This window comes from Botryllus schlosseri, chromosome 4 (genome assembly GCF_051294905.1).
Source record: "Botryllus schlosseri isolate E-star chromosome 4, Bs_hap1, whole genome shotgun sequence".
NCBI classification, from domain to species: domain Eukaryota; kingdom Metazoa; phylum Chordata; class Ascidiacea; order Stolidobranchia; family Styelidae; genus Botryllus; species Botryllus schlosseri.
This window is the reverse complement of record NC_137239.1, coordinates 889032-909463: the sequence shown is the minus strand read 5'-3', so window position 1 is coordinate 909463 and position 20432 is coordinate 889032. Positions and strand designations below refer to the sequence as shown.

Here is a 20432-nt window from a genome sequence, read left to right as displayed (position 1 = left end):
TGGACGAAATCCCAATAGTGTGGTTACGTTACTAGTCTTCGAAATTACAATGAAATGTCGGTCCTGGCCGTCCCAGTCTCGAGTCATAAGCAATGACTCGAGTCCAAGTCAATATACACAGTCGAGTCATTAGAAAATCGTGACTCGAGTCATTACAACCCTGGCGCAATGACCGAAGTACGATTCCAGTCAATAAACAAAATTGAATCGAGTTGATTCATTTCCAGTTCGAAGAAAAAGACTCGAGTCAAGTTGAGTCAACGAAATATTCCGACTCGAGTCGCCATTACACCTGCATCATTTGTTTGCATCGCATGTTGTGGTGTTTTAGAAAGGATAAATTTATAAACTATAAACCTCATCTTGGAATTTGCCGAATCGGTTAGCTTGAAATCAAAGCTTCCCAGTTCCGTCCCAGATCAGAATTTAAAGAAATGATCAAAAACCTGAAGGCTCTGATCCCTCGACCGAAGCAAGAAAACAAAAAAGATAAATCGAAGCCGAAAAGTTAGAACCTCGAATCGGACAACTGGGACCATAAATAATAACGTCGTGTTGTTTTTCCGTAGTGTTGAAGCGTATCAGAGAGGCGATCGGAAACGTCGCTAGTTCGATTCTCCAGAATCGGCATTTCATCGAGAACTTCGACGAACGCGCGACCAAAGTTATGCTAGAATTGGACAGGATGCGTGGTGATCGCACTCTGTGTGACATCACGTACAATAAAGAAGACGGCACGTCGATTTCCGCGCACAAAATCGTCGTTTCCTTCAATGAGGAGCTATTTCAGGTCAGGTTGTCATGTATTTTACGCCAAAATGTGTTCCGAACGCATTTCTTTTCGTAGCTCGTCAAAAGCTCCAGTACTGGTCACACGCCGGTCAAAGACGAGGAGGTAGATATTTCTTAGAACTTGAACTTTGAAGCTATTCATCTTATTTTGATATTTTTTTAGTAACTTTTATTTACTTCATTAAAGATAATCTCAAAATCCAGTGAAGAGGAGGTTGACACTTCTTGCATTTCTTCCGCGACCAGCGAAGGAGATTTAGTGAAAGGGTTGGCGGGTTGTGACGTCATACAGCGACCTGACCGTCCTGAATGCGAGCAAGAAAAACCCGATATCGTTATTGATGATGGCGTTCCAGTCGAAAAATTGGAGGACGATAATAACGTTACAGTAAAAAAATTGGAGGACGATGATAGTGTTATAGTGGAAAAATTGGACGACGATGATAACGTTACAGTCGAAAAATCGGAGGACGATAATAACGTTACAGTAAAAAAATTGGAGGACGATGATAGCGTTATAGTGGAAAAATTGGACGACGATAATAACGTTACAGTCGAAAAATCGGAGGACGATGATAACGTTACAGAAAAAAAATTGGAGAACGAGGATAACGTTACAGTCGAAAAATTGGAGGACGATGATAACGTTTCACTCGAAAAATCGAAAAAGATTGGCGCGAATAAAACTCTCGAAAATGAACTGTCCGGACTCGTCGAAGAACTCGCTGAGTCGCGTGGTGACGTCACTATCGACGTTTGTGAGGTCCCTTTCGTACAGGAAACGTCATTCGCGGACCCGGTCGAGATTCTTATCCACTTTTTCTACACTTCCCATATCGACATCACGCGAGAAAACGTCGCAATGCTGCGTTCTGTGTCGAAGCAATGCGGCATGACCGACGTCGCGATGGCTTGCGACACGTTCGAGGAGTTGGCGAGCACCGGAGGAAATATCCGGCACCGGTATTCGGACCCGCAGATGCCGCTTAAAATGCTGGAGCATTTCAACAAAATTCGTACCGATTTAAAGCACGATGACGTCACGGTGGTTACATCGTCTGACAAGTCGTTCAGAGCGCATAAAGCAGTTCTAGCGTCTGCCAGTACTTACTTCCATCACTTGATCATCGATAACGGTAACATATCCGATACAATCTCAGTCTCAGACGTATCCGAGCCAGTTTTCCAAACATCGCTCACTTTTCTCTACACCGCGTCCATCCCGGTTTCCATAAACTCTGTCAAAAATATACTAGATTTCGCCCATACTTTGGGACTTACAGACGTCACGGAGGGATGCGCGGAGTTCATGGAAGGACAAATTAATTTGTGCAACGCCATCGAGTATCAGAAAATAGCGGAAAAATATCAATGTGAAAAACTCAAGGTAAGGAGCTTGTTTGTGTTGATTTGCTATCAGTTAGATGTATAGTGTACGCCAGGGGTGTCAAAATCGAATTACGTCGCGGGTCGGATTCAAACCGTCAATTTGCTCGGTGGCCGCACCCAGGGAATTTTATCTGAATACTTTATTATCAATCATACATGGATAATAGTATAACTGTATCTCGGGTCGTGCTATAAGTGGGCATAGTTACGAAAAATAATGAACAATATCGGCCTGGTGTAAATGACCATAGTAGTCGACAAACACCACGAATAACTAAAAACAATCAAAACAAACAAACTGTATCTCGGGTCATAAGGATAGTATTCCAACGAGTAGCAAACACCTTCAATTGAGAACAAGGGAATTGAGGAATATGATTGGTCGATTGAATACAGTTACGAACCGCTGCGAAAAAAGTGGCAGTAATGACGATAAAGGTTCGAATATTTCTATGCCCCCTTTGCTTTAGTCGTAATCTGGCGTTCGTCTTGGGTATGCGTTGTGAGAAATGCAAAAGATTGAACTGTAAACGCGGACATTGGACTTTGTTTTATTCTTATTAAATCACTATTCAGGTTTCTCTGGATTCCTGGGACCTTTTCAATCGGGAGTGACACAGCAGCACGACCAATAATATTTGAATTATATGGATATTACGGTTAAGCATTAGTATTTACGCTTATGTGAATAACTACATTTGGGCTCCTTTTTCAAAAAACTCTTAACTCAGTGCGCATTTTTTAGCCTTCCTTAATTTGGTGTCAATGTTACCGATTTGTTCCTAGTGGTAACTCTACTCTTAGCGAGAAAGGTGCGTATTCACACCTGTGTACAATCCGTGGTATTTGGGTGTGTTTATACACTCGTGGCTCACGAAACCAAAACCTTCCTCAATACTTACACCACGGTATAAATCAAACCCAACATTTTAACCCAAATGATGCTTGCACGGAGGGACGAAGGAAGGTCGCCCCGTAGGCAGGTATAGGATTTATAACCGCGATATAATTATGAGTTACCGGTATGTTTTTTTCGTCTACTACCAGTTGGGTGTGAATGCACATTCTTTTCGCGAAGACCGTAAATTAAACCACAACAACGCAGTCGGCTGGACTATAAACATTAGGGCTCTTCAAAAATGACTTTTTTTCTCAAATCCTGCTGACTACTTGATAAAATTGTTAGGTTACCTCATTTAAGCCTACACACCAAATTTGGTTCAATTCCAACCAGTAGCCGCATTGCTACAGGAGAAGAAAGTTTCGATTTATTATAAAAAAATAAATAATAAAAAAATTGAAAATTTTCTGTTCGCCCCATGAATGTGTTACGTTGCCTATAGGAACGATGTTCACCAAATTAGGTTCAATTCCAACCAGTGGAAGCGGAATTATTGCCGTCGAAAAATTTTGGATTTGAATAAAATAGTATTTACGGTGACCGATTCTTTGTTTATTTATTATAGTTGTGCTCACCGTAAATACTATTCTATTCAAATCAAAATTTTTCGACGGCAATAACTCCGCTTCCACTGGTTGGAATTAAGCCAAATTTTGTGAACATCGTTTCTATAGACAACCTAACACTTTCATGCTGTGTACAGAAAATTTTCGAATTTTTTGTTATTTATTGTTATATGATAAATAGAAACTTTCTTCTCCTGTAGCAATGCGGCTACTGGTTGGAATTGAGCCAAATTTGGTGTGTAGGCTTAAATTAGGTAACCTAACAATTTCATCAAGTAGCGAGTTCGATTGGAGAAAAAAGGTCATTTTTCTAGCCCTAATAAACATACCTGACATTTGCTGTCTTGAGCAAATATTTAACGGAAGTATTTCCTTCAAAACATCTTAACATTAAGCATTTTTCAATCTACTCAGAATTGCTTCGCGAGCGGTATATTTGACACCTCTGGTGTTCGCATAGGTTCAGTCTTTTTCATTATCTGAAGCTCAGGCATAGATTTGAGTTCGATCTTGTCAATAAATATGCACTGTGCAGTGTGCATTGTGCAAGATTCATCTCCACAGAACCCCTGGCTCAATACTACCAAATCAGGGTTATAACTAAGTCATAAGGTTCCGAGTCACAAATCAATTTGACTTTTATAGTTTTGAATCGAGTCAAGACGAGTCATTTTTTATTCGACACCGATTCAAGTCCGAGTCTAAGTCAGGGTTCACAGGTTCGAGTCCGAGTCACAGTGTTGAGACTCGAGTAGATGGCCAATAAGTCATTTGTTCACTGTTCATTTTCGAGCTCAATACTGTTCAACTCACTTTTTGCTAGTGTTGAGACAACTCGAGTCAACGTTTTCAGATGACTTGACCTGACTTGACTCGGCGTCTAACGAATGTGGATTGACTCGTGACTCGAAGCCAAATTGTCGTGACAACTTCAAGTCATCAAGTAATCAGTGTCGACTAGGTCGCTGTACCAGTGTAGACCTACCTGTACGTTCATGTACCAGGGTTGTAATGACTCAACTCGAGTCTGACACGAGTCGCGATTTTCTGATGAATCGACTTGACTCGAGACATTTTCTCAAAATACGGAAATGACTCGACTAAAGTCAATCTGTGTATTGACTCATCGACTTGGACTCGAGTCATTGCGCATGACTCGAGACTGGGACGGCCAAAACCGACATTTCATTGTAAGTAACCACACTGTTGGTATTTCGCCTGTTGGTACTGCGACCAGAAACTGTTAAAGTGAAGAAAATTAGTATATTTTAAGTGCGAACCATTCGATATGACCAAACGTAGTTATAAAAAGTGGTTTTAACAAGACTTTGACTCGAAACTGAGCAGTCAACACAATGACTTGGACTTGGACTCGTTCCTCTGCCCACTGACTTGGACTCGGACTTGACTCGGTTGTGAATTGAAAATGACTCGACTTGACCCGAGTCAAAACTATAAAAGTGAGATTGACTTGTGTCTCAGAGCCTTGTGACTTGGTTACAACCCTGTCATGTTCTCGGTACGCTGATATATGATCTTTGTGAGCAACCGCAGTTATTCAACGATTGCGCAGCGGCCCTGGTTTTATTCAGCCTCGATCGCCAAGTCGAAAATAAATTGACTGCGAACGTAGTAATTGGTGCTTGACTGCTTGCGTTATCGTAGATTAGTAGTGGTCTATCAATAGCAGTGTCATTACTGCTCAGTACTAATCTTAACGAGCCTCTTGCATAATTTAAATTTGACTTGTTTGGTTTAAACATATATAACACCCGTCAACAATCGGTAAAGGCTTAAATTGAGTCGTATGGACGTGAAGGTGGATTGTGAATTGCACCATATCAATTTGTTGAAACTTTCCGATATTTCATATCATATGTCATCTATTCGGAGGACAGTTACCGACAGGATCCAGTAGTTGTACGTATATGCGAGCCATACAATGCCCCGTTGAAGGTGTAATTAACTCGATATTCGTTACTCGATTCATAATAAGTATTCCTAGAACTTAGAAAATTCGACATGACTTTGTGAATTGACTCGTGACTTGACAAGATTTGATTTGAATTGACTTGCCTTGACTCGAGTCATCTCCAAAAATTGAGTGACTTGAATTGACTCGAATTGCCTTAAAAATCGAGTGACTTGACTAGACTCGAGTCAAAATGTGCAATAAAATGACTTGTGACTCGAAGGTTTAGGGACTTGATCCCAACACGCTGTTAAGAATCCCTGGCTCAATCCCACGAAATACTCCGATTGTTAACTTGAGTTTCGTTTTTCAGAACGTGGCCACGAGCTTCATTCGGCGCAATTTTCTGTCTCTCAGCAACACTCCTGAATTCCTGAGTGTGTCTGCTAGTTGGCTGAACGACATTTTAGTTTCGGACGACATGACTGTGGGCCTGCCCGCTGCGGAATACGAATATTGCCTCTTCGCGGCCGTGCGGAAATGGGTCTCCCACGACTTGCAGTCCCGGAAAAAGGATCTCTACGAGGTATAGTACACAGCGGAGGTGCTCTTATTCAAGTACATACTTTACTTAATAGAGATGTATAGGATCAGGGAGGGGATAGTTCGGTTTCTTGGGGTCGACTTGACTCATTTTCTCTAAATATCGAAGTGACTCGACTAGACTCGACTTGTGTCAATTTTGTGTATTGACTCGACTTGTGCTCGAGTCTTTGCGCATGACTTCACGAAGTGCCAAGACAGGCATTTCATTGTAACATCGACGAATAGCAAAGTAACCACATTTTTGTATTTCGTGTATCAGTATTGGTAGCTGAAAAATAGTCAGGCCGAGTCATCGAAAAATTGCGACGGGAGTCCGACTCTAGTGGAGTCATGACTCGAATCATTGCAACCCTGTCCTCCCTGACCTTGACCAGTTTATGAATTGAAAATAAAACCAAATCGAAACCATAAAAGTGAGATTGACTTGTGAGTTGTGACTCGGAACCTTGTGACTTGCGAATCGAATCCGACTCGAGTCGAGTCATTATGGCCCTGTTTGTACTTAATTCGAAATTCATTAAACAATCTTATTCGAAATTTTATTGAATTACTTTATTACAAAAAAAAGTAGCAATGCTGACTGCTTTCACGATCTTTCGTGTCGCAGGCGATGCGCGAGGTCAGACTCCCACTGCTGAGTGCATCTCGTCTTCTCGACAACGTTAGCACTGACCAGCTGGTGATGGAAGATGACTCAATGTGCGAAAGAGTGACTCAAGCTATCGGTGGGAAAGCACAGTGTCGTTCTTCTGAGCAAGTCTCGATGCGAGGATCTAATCGCCTGTTGCTCATTGGCGGGAGCGCTCCACTTGATGACGAAACAAGCGACGGACAAGGTGAGGGTCAGGGTTGGACAGAGTTGGACATGATGATTTGTCTTCTTCCAAATTATAAATTAATATTAGACCTGTAGCTACACAGTTTTGTGTTCAAATTAGATTAGAATTAAAATCATTGAATCCGTAAAAGCTGGGAAATTGAATTCAATTCCGAATTAGTTGGAACGAAATGCGGTTGCCCGAAATATGAGCATGCTACATAATGAAAAATGACAGGGAGCAATGAGCATGGGACACATTAGCATGCGCCACCTCAGCATGTAACTATATAACCCAAAAACTAACCCTAACCCCAGCCGTATCCAAGAAGTCAACCCTTATCCTAACCACAACCATAACCTTATCCCAACCCTAAATGCAAATCTACCCCAACACTAACTTGTAATTTAACACAATGCTCATCTTTCGCACATGCTCATATGTCCACCGATCGAGAAATACACAAAAATCAACTTCGTGAATATGTAAAGTTTTTGTATCTCGAAAAGTATCTTCTTTATCTAAAACAGCAAATCTTTCAAACCAAACACTTTCGCAGGTTACCAGGCGGTTGCTTTCAACGATCACGTCACGCTCTATAACGTCACAAGCGGCCGGATGTCCGAATTGTCCGCGCTTCCTGAAACTCGATCCCTGCATTGCGCCATCGCCGTCGATAATTACGTCATAGTGGCCGGAGGATATGACAAGTATTCCTGTATCACAAACGATGTAATGTGCCTCGATCTCGCCTGTCTGTCTTGGAAAGAACTTCCTCCGATGAAGGTGATGATATTGCACTTGTTTCCCTCAGGGATGTGACCAAGTCGCAAGGTTACGAGTCAAAAGTCAATCTTACTTTAATAGTTTTGACTCGAGCCAGGTCGAGTCATTTTAATTTACCACCGAGTCAAGTCCAAGCTCACGTCGAGGAGTACACGGTCGAGTTCGGGTGATTGTGTTGTGACTTGAGTCCAACGCATTATGTTTTCTGTCCAGTTTTAAGTTCAATTCACGATGTACCCACTTTTCACAACTCACATTGTGTGATATTGAATGCCTAACATTAATAATATAGTAATTTCCGTCACTCTTCACGGTTTCTGGCGCTATTTTCCAAGTACCAGTTCCGATGGACAAAATAATAACAATGTCGTCACTTCAATATTCTTCGAATTTACAATGATAAGCCTGTCTTGATTTTTTTACTTAAAAACGAAATATTTATCCAACTTTTGACAATTTTTGATTTTGGAAAACTTAATTTTGACAAGATTTTGACCTCATGTATGTAAATTAGGTATTTCCCCACATAATGTTAGAATTGTACTACTTATCTTCATTTCTGGTTGGAACTGTCTGTCTTTACCAAGTAGTTTGGCCTGAAAAAAAACTTTTTCTTGACTTGAAAACTGAGAAATTTAGGCCAGAAAAAAACTTTATTGGGACGAAATCTGGACCTATGAAGAATTTCAGTAGTTACGTCACGCTTTATGGTAGAAACACTTAAAATTTGTTGTGGTACAACGAAAAATACTTTCCTACATTCTCGGGTAGAAAGTGTCTGTCCTTACTAAGTAGCTTGCCAAGAATGGAGAAAGAACGTTCAACAGCAGCAGTTGGATGGCAAGACTGAAGCTGTGCGTACACTGCTGCTGACACATCGTATTGCTTCATTTTGACAATGTTGTCTACATCACATTTTTTTTATCATGCGCTTCTTCATATAAGAACCAATGCCCACGCAGTCTTGCTTTAGTCCGGATTGTGTGGTACGTTGAACATAACACCATGTCAACCTACTTGTTTCCTTTGACCGATTATGATTCACAATGAGCAGACAATGGGCCGTCTACAACGGTAGGCCCATAGAGTAGGCTACATCTGGAAAAAGGCAAATGATAAGCTCATCCATAGCCTTTATATAGGCTATGGTTCATCGACAGTGCAAACATCCACGATACAAACGAGGTGCAGTGTGCAAAAAATTTCTGACTTTGTAAACAATTTTGACAATTTTTGGACCTAACGCTACAATTTTGACGAGCTTTTGACTTATTTTGACATGTCAGAAGAAATCGCCCTGCATATGACTTAATACACAAATTAACTCGAGCCGAGTTAAGTCTTTAGAACCCTGATTTCTATACTTACAATTCTTTAATATACTTTATAGTATCAGTTTAATTCACGCACAGCACAGTATATTACTACAGACATTTTCAGTGTTCATATAGCGAGGGACGTATCGTTCTACACACAGCTGACATGCACTAGCCGTGATTAAGGGGGTATATATACTATCCAGGGTTGAAATGACTCGAGTAGGGCGCGAATTGCAATTTCTCGTTGACTCGACTTGACCTGAGTCAAAACTGTAAAAGTAAAATTGACTTGTCACTCGGAACCTTCAGACGTGGTTACAACCCTGACACTACCCATCCAATTTAAAAATCAGCGAAACACCCATGACTTTGAAACTAACGACACGATCTTTTTGACACAATCCCAAGTTTAGTGAAAGTTTGGTGGGAAATTGTCGACGTTCTTTTGAGTATTTGAGATTCCATGCAATTTTGTAAACAAAGAATTTTCATGAAATTATACAGCGAGATTATTTGCGCTCTTTATGGATTCAAGCCAACCTCAAAATGAGATGAAATGCTTTTTATCCGAACAGAGATAAATATCAATTTTTATTGTTTTAATGAACCTACAAGGATGAAACGAGCCCCTTACTTATACACAAATTTAGTTAGTTCTTGCACTCGAAACTTACAATAAATATTATTTGCAGTAGATAGATCTATACAATAAATAGTCAGTGAATTTGCCTACGTAAATACTGTTTTTTTTACGAATCTGAATTTTTCCACTGCAATCAATTCGCTTCCACTGATTGGAATTTAACCGAATTCGATATACATCGTTTTACTAGGCGAGCAAACTGTGAAATATATATATTGATACTTTTATTTAGTAAACCCGCTTTAAAAGATAGGAATTGAGCCATATTTGGTGTGCAGCGTCATTTAGGTAGCCCAACAATTTTATCAATTAGATAGCAAAATTTGAAAAAACTTTTTTTGAACAGCCCTAATGTACTTCATATGCAACAGTTATACGAAATCATAATTTTTAACAGGTGAAAAGATCTTTATTCGTTCTGCAATACTTGTCTGGCCGCGTTTACGCGGTGGGAGGACTGACTCCTAAAGGATATTCGTCGAAAGTGGAACGATACGACAAGGAACGCATGAAATGGGAATTTGTAGCTTCATTGCCACAGACCTTCTACAAGTGAGCTGCTTTTCGCGACTCGACACTTTACTTCCGTCCGTAACCAAGTCACAGGACACTCGAGTCAAGTAGAGTCATTTTTGATTCGCTACCGAGTCAGGACCGAGTCCAAGTCGGGGAGCAAAGGGTTGAGTCCAATTCGTAGTGTTGAGATTTTAGTCCGAGTCCAAGTCATACTGTTTATTACTGCGCAGCAGAGTTGTAATGAATCGAGTCTCGAATTTTTGATGACCCGACTTGACTCGACAGATTTCGCATACTCGGAAAGGATGGGTCACACTTTCATTTGTGTGCCTTGGAGTCGACTTTTATCAAAATACACCCGGCAAGGCTGTGTCAACAAAACGAGTTCGTGTACCATCTAAAAATAGTACGTTGAACGCTCTCGTACTCGACATTTCATGCTGGTGACGTCATATTTTATGCTACGATTGTTGATATACGATGTTCTTTTGAATTCTCTACTAGTTGCTTACGATTACCCCTGACGAGTGTCAGCCGAAAATATTCGGCTTCATTTCAATATGAATATACGATTCAATTGTATATTGAAGTTCTGTACCTCCAAGAAGCTGTTCATACCTACTTGTAAATCGCTAATTCTCATTTTACTGGGGTAGAAGCTTACGTCTTTACTTTTCCTACTTCTACTTGTGTACCGACGGGGGCTACCTTGACCACCTGTAGCCTCACTCTTCACCCTGAATAGTCAGGCGTTACCGTTGACCAAGCAGTCTTTTGCAGAGCAATCCGAAATCAGCATAATTGGTACTGATATAGCTGGCAACCTGAGCGATAAAATTTGATCTAACTGGCCTTAATCGAAAGCTAGTTTGGTGCTTTTTCCGAAAACATAAATTCTAATCTGGTTGGGTAATGCAATTATCCCGAAATACTTCTTAAAGTCTGAGAATCGTCATTTTTCAAGAATAGGTCCGATAAACGAGGCATGAATCAAGTCATCTAAATTAGTGGTAACCAACGTTTTTTCGACTCATCGCCACCTTATCAAGCTCTTAACAAATTTTCGCCCAATATTTACGGATCGGAAAAACGGGGCACATCAACGGGAAATTTATTCACCTGGTCGAATGATGATTTGACTAAAAAATAAAGGTCATTTTCCGAGTAAGTGCTCGCAAAACCGGTTACCGCGCGTTTACTTTCCATTGAGTTGACCTTTCTTTAATCAACTTTCGTGTCATATGCAGAATAAGCCATCTTCACGTGCATTTTTTGTCCCTGTTAATTAAATATATCTCACCGGACGTTCCAACATTTTCGCCCCCCGTCTTCCCCTTTGATATTTCCTGCCCCTTGTTGCTCAACATCGCCCACGTTGGGATTGCGAACCACTGATCTATATTGTCTCGAGTCATATGACTAGGTTAAGCCATAGCAGTGACTGGAGTACAAGTCGAGTTGATACATAAATAGACTCGAGTCGAGGCACCTTCGATTTTTAAGAAAATGGCTAGGATGAAGTCGAGTCAAGGCAAATTCGTGACACGTGTCCGAATCGAGTCGAGTCATGACTCGAGTCATTATAACCCTGACCAACCATCCATACAATGCTCATCTGTATATCGCATTTCAGTCTACTATATTTTTGTTACGCCTGTTATTAATTTTCACGGCTGAGAAATAAAGCTTATCTCTCACTCTCTTACCTGTCTATGACAGGCATGCGGGCTGCGTGTATCAAGAGGAGCTAGTCGTGACAGGAGGCAACGACAAAGCTAGAGACGCGCTCGCCTACAACCCAGAAGCTAATTCCTGGAGGAATCTCAAACCTATGAATGTCGGGAGGGATTCGCACGCCGCTGTCACGGCCAAGGACAAAATCTTCGTTATAGGTGCGAATGAATTCGACTCACACACATTAGGCTACTGACTTTTTGAGTAGTTCTAGTTCTAATTCTAGCTCTAGGTTCGGATTTCAAAAAGTGTGTATAGCTGTAGTTCTAGTTCGAGTTGCAGTTTTTGAAAAGTGATTAGCTCTAGTTCTAGTTGACGTGGCGGATTTTTAAAAGTGAGCAGTTCGAGTTCGAGTTCTGGTTGCTAGTTTTGAAAAGTGAGAAGGTCTAGTTATAGTTATAGTTGCATATTTTAGAAAAGTGAGTAGTTCTAGTTCCAGTTCTGATTGCGGGTATTGAAAAATGAGTAGTTCTTGTTCCAGTTCTGGTTACGGGTTTTGAAAAGTGAGTAGTTTTAGTTATAGTTATAGTTGCAGATTAGCAAAAGGGAGTAGTTCTAGTTGCGTGTTTTGAAAAGTGAGTAGTTCTAGTTTTGGTGATAGTTGCAGGTTTTGAAAAGTGAGTAGTTTTGTGATACCTTTGCATTACTTTACAAATGAAATCCCTGGGCAGTGATCAAGAACTTCAACTTTTGTGAACTATTCAAGTAAGTTTTGCCCACTTACCATGCATACTTGAGTGGTCACTGGTCATGTTTTAGAATACACGTACTTCTTCTACTCAAGATATCAGTCTGATTCGTTGACGTTCAGCTAAATAATGATTTTTGAGTATCTGTAGCTCTAGTTCTAGTTGAACATTTAAAATAATACAACTAAAACAGATGTTGTCGTTTGGGGTTTGGCGTGAAACGTGATACCGATATGCTATTGTGTGATGTTCTTGCAGCCATTGCTATAACTCGGAGTTATCACTGCCAACAGTGGCGTAACCCGTGGAGGGTTTGGGGGTCGATTTACACGTGGAAAGCCATTTCGATTTAATCTAAGATTAAAGGTATGATGAAGTATACTTCGGAATCTAATCTAGTTTGTTGGATTTTAGTTAATTAGTTAGTTAGTATCAGAATTTTAAAGGTCGTTATAGTTCAAGTCATAGTTATAGTAATTCTTAAAATACAGTAGTTCGAAATGTCTGATCTGAACAATACGAGCCATATCGTGTGTGCTATCGATTCGATAAGAGCGGATGAAAATATATAATAAGACAGTTACGATTACGATTATTGCGATAGGTGGCGACATCAAGCATTTCTCAATGGAGGAGTTCAATTCCGGTTCAGAATGTTGGCAGGTTCTGCCGGAAGTTTACAAAGAACCGGTGTATCTTTGTGGCTCTTCTGTGATCGAAAATAAAATATTCCTGGTCGGAGGCTGGCAAGCGGATGATGACGCACTCTTTGACGTTAGGTAGGTGGCTTGTTATGCTCTAGTGTTCAAATATGATGCTGTTGGGGGTAGGTGTAGTGCTGTGTTTCTTATCCGGGGCTCACACGAACTGCGGGGGCTCCCTGAGCCTAGACTTACCATATTTCAGGACCAAAGTAGAATTGTTATTTACGGTTGAGTTTCATGGTGTTTTACATTTCTTTGGTAATTAAAAGCAAAAGTTACAAAGACAGACACATAAAAAAACAGCACATGGATACTTTGCGGTTCCTTTAACCTTTGCCAAATCTGGAATGATAATTTATAATAAGATCGTGAAATTATTAACACGAAATATCATTGAAATTATATACAAGAGTCAAGATGCTCGAAACTGATCCAACCAATATCTCTGACTTGGACTCGGACTCGGGTCATGATAGCATGACTCGGACTCGACCCTCTGCTCACTGACTTGGACACGGACTTGACTCGGTGGTGAATTTTAAATGACTCGACTTGACTCGAGTCAAAACTGTAAAAGTGAGATTGACTTGTGACTAGGAACCTTGTGACTTGGTTACAACCCTGAATTGTGGTATGCGATAGCTGCTTACATAGCCAGAGTTGTTGTTGTCTTTGGCGTTCACTGTGTTTTCGACTGCAATGGTCATTTACACCAGGTCGATATTCCATGTACTATGATTCCATATCTGCCGACTAGTAGCACGACCCACTTCAAAGCCTTTGTAAGGAACCGCTTATACGCGGATCAGATGGACAGAAGAGCTTTGATAGCCTGCGTCTGAACATGGCTAATGTGAAGAAACTAGTCCCCAGCTCGATTATTTGCGAATATTATCGAATCTGTATCCCCAATCATGGATATAACACTGATTTTCTGCACTCTGAATGATGTTTTCAACTATTTTAGTTTGCTGCTAGAGAGTGACATATTTATAATTTTGCTGATACAGTATCCGTTTCAATCTTGTAAAAAAAGGAGAATGGGAGGGCAAAGGTCAATAGAAAACCGAAATTAGGACCATAAATCTCATATATATTTTTCGGTTTTCCTTTCATCCTTTCCGTAGAGCAATCCGAAGTAAATCGATTAAAACAGTGCTTTTCAACCTTTTTGAGCTCCATTTTCACTTGAAAAAAAATTGTATTCGAAGAGCTTCTTGGAGTTCATTATTTTACATTGAGAGTATCGTTTTATTGATTAATCAAGTGCTAAAATCCCTGCAGTAGAAAAAGCACAGATATCGCACTCCTGTTGTTCTCGAGGTGTTCGTTGCATTTTTCCGGGGATATCGTTAAGTGATTACCGTCGAAGTTGAACGGGCAAACCCAAGAACAATATTCACTCGCAACAATATCAGTTTTCCACTAAATCGACATGTTACGTCATCGTGATGAGAATGTGTTCGCATTTAGACCTCACAAATAAGGGATATTAAGGAATAAGTTTCAACAGTCTAATTAAGCTTAAATCAGGCTACAGAAGGTATATCGAAAGACATATACGTCTTGGTGGATTTGATTTTGCTCTGCAGAGGGGGCTCAAGGTAAATCGGTAGAATTCGCAATATTACAGAAAGTTTGTAGTACAAACAAAAGTGGTACGAATATTAAACCAGGCAATTTTTTCCTATGTATCAGCAAGATTAGTGGCATCACCAATTATTTACATATAGGCCTATGCCTTAACGATCTAGACTCGGCCTGAGATCATCAGTCCAGGAACAGGAAAGCGTGTCTAAGCCTAAATGGCGTGGTTCGGATTACAAACAGGCTATTGCGATGGTCAGTAGAGAAACTGCCCAGTGACTTAATAATTCGATGTGATGCAAGATAGAGATTCATCAGACGTAAGACACCAATGTGCTTACTCTAATGTTATTTTTAACAGGCCCTAATACTTGGTTAGGTACACTAGTAAACAAAACGTTTTACATATCCAATGTGCTAATTGTTATAGTTGAAGGAAGTCGAAAGTGCCAACGTGATAAACGCAAAATACTGGTGGTAACCAACATGAATATGTGCCAGAATTCCAATACTTTGCATTCAAAAATGCCAAATGTCAATACTGGCATCGGCTGCTATTACCTACAAGGTCCATACACGGCGGATGTTTCCGAGCAACTGCATACCGATTCCAGTACTTTTTTCTATGCTCTCGCGCGGAAAAATTCTCTTAAACTTAAACGCATCGGGAGCGTTCCTCACTTGTGAACTAGGAAAACACAGCTACCAACAAGTTTTTAGAATTGCGTCAAAACGACAAAAGTAACGGACTCACTGTACTTAATATCCTATCAAGTTAATTTGAATAATTCCACGTCAGAAAAAGTGATAAATATGGACGATTTTCATTCGTACACATCCGGGATTTTCATTCGCACCACGCTTGTCATTCACTCGGAAATTTTTTTCATTCGCACAAGTGCGAGCCGTCACACAGGTTGTAAAGCACTGGATTAAAATAATTGAATATTTCCATAAAGGAAGAAATGAAACATGTATTGTGGGATGTAGAATTGTAACGGCTAACAAGGTGCAGAGAAAATGATCTCGCCGACCCGCTTTCTCTTGCTGCAGTTGTTATTCACACCCTTTTTATGAAGTACTATATACGCGCGCGCGCGCGCGTGTGTGTGTGTGCGGTTAGTGCCTCACCAGCCATGAACTTCACCGCAAGTTACTGCTCAGAATTGTATCGCTGGTATAAATCTTACGTGTCTATGTGAATACCTTCCTAAGTCCCCTACGTGCAAGCGTCATTTGGAATTTACCGTGGTTTAAGCCGAGGTAAATTCTGGTTTTGGGTACCATGGGTGTATAGTCACACCCGTATATCACGCGTGGTGCACGGGTGTGAATACAAACTTTTTCGCGACGAGTGCAAGTGTTCGCATGAATTGGGCATTAGAAATACTATACCTGTTATTATTATTAGGGAAATACATAAATATCGTATTAAAATTAAATTCGATAAAGGAATGATCCCCTGAATATCAGCGTGCATTGCACTCGGCACTTGTTATCTTGCTGTGAAATTATTAATGTGTTCGGGTAAGGGGTTAGGTTAGGGTTAGGCATTAGGGCAGGGGCGGGCAACTTCTGCAGTCGGCGGGCCGTAGATGGGGAAATGAAGTACTTGACGGGCCGGATTCCTAAAGCGATACATTGAACGCGTATTTATCCACCTATGTCGTGGGATTAATAGTATTTAATGTAAACTTCAAGTTTGAAGCATAGAGACCAAAACATTATTCAATGAATTTATTAACGTAATGCACTTCAATAGCTGTTGAAGTCAATGAGACATCTGTGGTCGATCAAATTTGTGAACAGGTTCTTTGAACTCTGGCTGTAGGTAGGACACACTAAAAAGCAAAGAACTAAAGATTAATTAAGAATCACTCCGGGGCCTACGATATTCACGGCCTTATCTGGTAATTGCGCTTGCAAGAGCTAACAGGCCGATGGTCGCCGAACTGAAATTCGCGTTTATGCACGATTTTGCTTCTCTCTACCAGACGCCTCGCCTCAAATAAGCTGTTTGTATTCTTATAACAGGCCAAATCATTATCTTACCGCGAGAAAGTGACAAGAGACGTCGTCGCAGATGCAGTTATCCACCGAACGCAGAAGTAGGCTAAGTAGTGAGAAAACACCGACTTGCTCAAGAACTCTTTTATTGCATGGTAAAATCAATTCGAGTATGTGAAGAAGAATTGGTACAAATGTCATATGAAAAACTGCTTGCAAAAACAAACATGTACATACAAACATACAAGCTTCGACCACAAGTAGGCTACTGCGAATGAAATGCATCACATGCAAGCTACGTCTTGCTCAACTATTGTTTTTAATGTCCTTCACGGCATCTTTTCTCACAGAAGCATTTACCAGCATCTGATTCCTATTGTAACACATATTCACAATAATTTTGATTGTCAATTGCAAAGATCGATCTCGATGATCATACCACGCAAAGGGCCACGAAAATGATGCTAAACATATTCACTAGCTTCCCTCACTGCAAAGTGGGGGTGAGATCAGATGATTTTATCAGAACCATCTAGGATTGAAAAACTGGATGCAACAAACTTGGCGAGTCGTTCTGAGGGAGCAAGCAGTCCCCCACGAGCGAGTAAGCTGAAAAAGTGTGAACTTGCACCACCGGACTGATCAAAAAATAACTTGGAACATTTCTGTCAAGCCGATATTTGAGGACCTTCTTACCAATGTACCCAGAAACAACATACAACACCTCCTCACTGTCAGGAGATAGAACTGATCCGGTAATTTAAATCACCATATCATCAATTTACTTGTTTGAAATATCATGCGCCCAGTAATTTATGCCAATTTATTTGTGTTAGAAAGAAAAGAAGAATAAACTAATGGCAATATAATTTGACGTAGTAAGCAAGTAGTGGAGAATTGCGGAAGACTGTGACCGTTGGCCATATAGGCCTAATATCATGTAACACCGACAACTGTCTGCGGGCCGCTTAAAATCCATTCGAGGACCGTATGTTGCGCACCGCTGGCAAAATGTATTGTATACGACCGAGGAGTTTGGTTTATTTTCAAATTTCCAAGATATAAAATCATTCTGGTTGAGTTCATGCGTAAATGCCGGTAATCCAAGTCTTCTCGTGTTGACGAACTTACACGTAAGATCCACTCTCGCACGCTATACACACTCGCACGCTAAAGAATAACCTACAGTCACTAAAATTTGACGTATTAAGCAAGTAGTGAGGGATTGCGGAAGACTGTGGCCATGGGCCACATTATTATGTACGACCGGAAACTGTCTGTGGCCCGCTAAAAATCACGTCGCGGGCCGTTTGTTGCCCGTCCCTGATGCATTAGGGTAAGGGTAGGCTAGGTGTGTGGACTATGAATATTCACCAAGTGTCCAATTCACTGGTAACCACACAATAAAGCGAACGAAAAAGAAAGACCGTCTTTACTCCATACTAGAAATCCAGCACGAAGATGAAGATCGAAAAATGTAACACCGGCCACCATAAGCCGAGGCGAATGTTTAATTGATAGAACATACTTGAACTTTTCTGCATGCTCCTATCTGTACATTACATCACCCTGTATCTTGTAGAATATATATCGCATTGTAGGCGACATTCTGTGAGTGTCTTTGGTAGGTGAATTAAATTGAACCGCTTATTATGATGATATTGCTATGGTATGCATGAGTGATGCGACATCAATGGTCATTTCACAACAGACAGATAACATTATCATGTTTCCTTCGCAGATGGTTCGACACATCGACAGAGACTTGGGACGAAAAAGTCGGAATTCTTCCTTATCCACGAGGATCTCTCACGGCGACCACAGTCAGAGTTCCGGACGCTTACTTCTGAAATAACGGCAGAGTCGGACAACCAGAAGATTTTCAGCAATTCAAACTTAGATTGTAATAAAAATTATAGCAACGATTTTTTTCGGAAAATTGGAAATTCCAAATTAAAAAGATCTCAACATCATATGGAATCACAGCCATAAAAGTCAACCCTCAAGATTACGGAGCCTCGATCTGACATAGCGACCTCGCCTATCGACACATGCGTCATTCATTTTCATCACTCGTTCTTTTATGTTATGACTTATTTTATCTCTTTTCATCAATTGTACATACTTTTTATTTACATCGCCTGATGAGCCCAGGTGGGTGTCTGATTTCAAGTACTAAAGTCGAAAACTAGATTTATCTATATTTGTCCAAGTCTGCGTTACAGACAGACGCGAGACTTTTCATTGAACGGGTATGTCCTCAACCTCGTACAGCAGGAAGGAATGAATCAATCAATCAAATCAATTCCTATATTTCTTTTTGCATGTTTTACCAGGTGGATATAAGATTATATTCTTGCTGTTGGAACTTTGTGCTGGGCTTGCCATAACTAAAACCATTAAAATGTAACTGTCACATAAAATAAAAACATGATAGTGAATATCCATTGTAAATCAGTATGACTTACTTCCCTTCCAGATACCATCTTGAATGCGCCATCGTGTTGTTCAGTGTGAACGCAACAACGTGATACAAATTACTTAAATGCAAATGAGCTAGTAAATATCGGCAGTTTAGAAGGGCGTGGTTTCTATTTGGAACGCCAACTTCGCCTGGGTACGCCACGACATAAGACGTACCACCGCAACAGTCACAATTTCACTTCTTTTTAGTTGAAGTTTATTCATAAAATTTCATCATTTCAAAAATCACAAGACTGCGATGCAATGAAAGATAAGGAGGTGCGAAATGACTTGGAGTAGTCTTTGAGGTCATACACCCGCCTGGGCCTAGGCCAGTGGTTCTCAAACTGGGGGGGGGGGCGAAAGCATCTGAAGGGGGCGCGATGTTGCGGCCAACTGAAAACATTGTTCGCACTCAGCACGATTTATATCCAGTTCATAGCTATTGCTCTGTTTATACTCCGAATTTCATATTTGAGAATCCTCTCATCAACAGTCATAACCTTCCGCGCAATCAAACTATCCGTTGGGATTGCTAGCATTCTGGTTGCATTTTGTGATATGACGATAAGGGGCGCGAAATTTCCCACTATCATAAAAAGGGGGGAGGCGTGTCCAAAAAAGTTTGAGAACCATTGGCCTAGGCGAAGTAAATAGGAGGCATGCAAACTTAAATGAAAGTAAAGAAGATCTAATAAAATGATAAGCGACAAAATCAGGGGGCATGTGACTGAAGGCGAGATCGATAGGTCAGGGACGGCGACGCGCGTGTGTTGTAGGCTACTTTTGATACGGAGGTAAAGAAGTCATTGAAAGTTTCGAGGCAGTGACCACAATGGAACTAATACATAAACTTGGCGATTTCTAATTTCCGCATATCTTTTATGTTTAAGTCACCGAATCTGTTGTGCAGTTATTTGATGGACTCCCAACCTGGCTCCGAAGGGACGATGGCTATGACTCGAAGGACCTGGTGGTGAAGTTTTGCAGTGGTTTTAGA

At 40.7% G+C, this 20432-nt stretch overlaps 1 protein-coding gene and 1 long non-coding RNA gene across 2 annotated transcripts in view; both read left to right on the top strand.

Moving 5' to 3' along the window:
• Window positions 1–20432, top strand: part of LOC145437866 (uncharacterized) — a 430122-nt gene that overhangs the window by 217044 nt on the left and 192646 nt on the right. The gene's annotated exons all lie outside the window — the stretch shown is intronic.
• On the top strand, window positions 114–19077 carry LOC145436815 (kelch-like protein 26). Its single transcript, XM_080314033.1, has 11 exons — window positions 114–507; window positions 570–790; window positions 848–895; window positions 980–2179; window positions 5934–6146; window positions 6774–7002; window positions 7544–7770; window positions 10130–10284; window positions 11968–12140; window positions 13276–13450; window positions 18711–19077. Exons 1-11 carry the CDS (start codon window positions 435–437, stop codon window positions 18817–18819), a joined length of 2823 nt encoding a protein of 940 aa, XP_080170159.1. The 5' UTR covers window positions 114–434; the 3' UTR covers window positions 18820–19077.

Excerpts from the sequence above, each read along its gene's own strand:
- LOC145436815 (XM_080314033.1), top strand. The coding sequence starts at position 435 with ATGATCAAAAACCTGAAGGCTCTGATCCCTCGACCGAAGCAAGAAAAC. Across the intron at positions 896-979 it reads CGCCGGTCAAAGACGAGGAG|ATAATCTCAAAATCCAGTGA; the intron begins GTAGATATTTCT and ends ACTTCATTAAAG. Across the intron at positions 7,003-7,543 it reads CGAAACAAGCGACGGACAAG|GTTACCAGGCGGTTGCTTTC; the intron begins GTGAGGGTCAGG and ends ACACTTTCGCAG.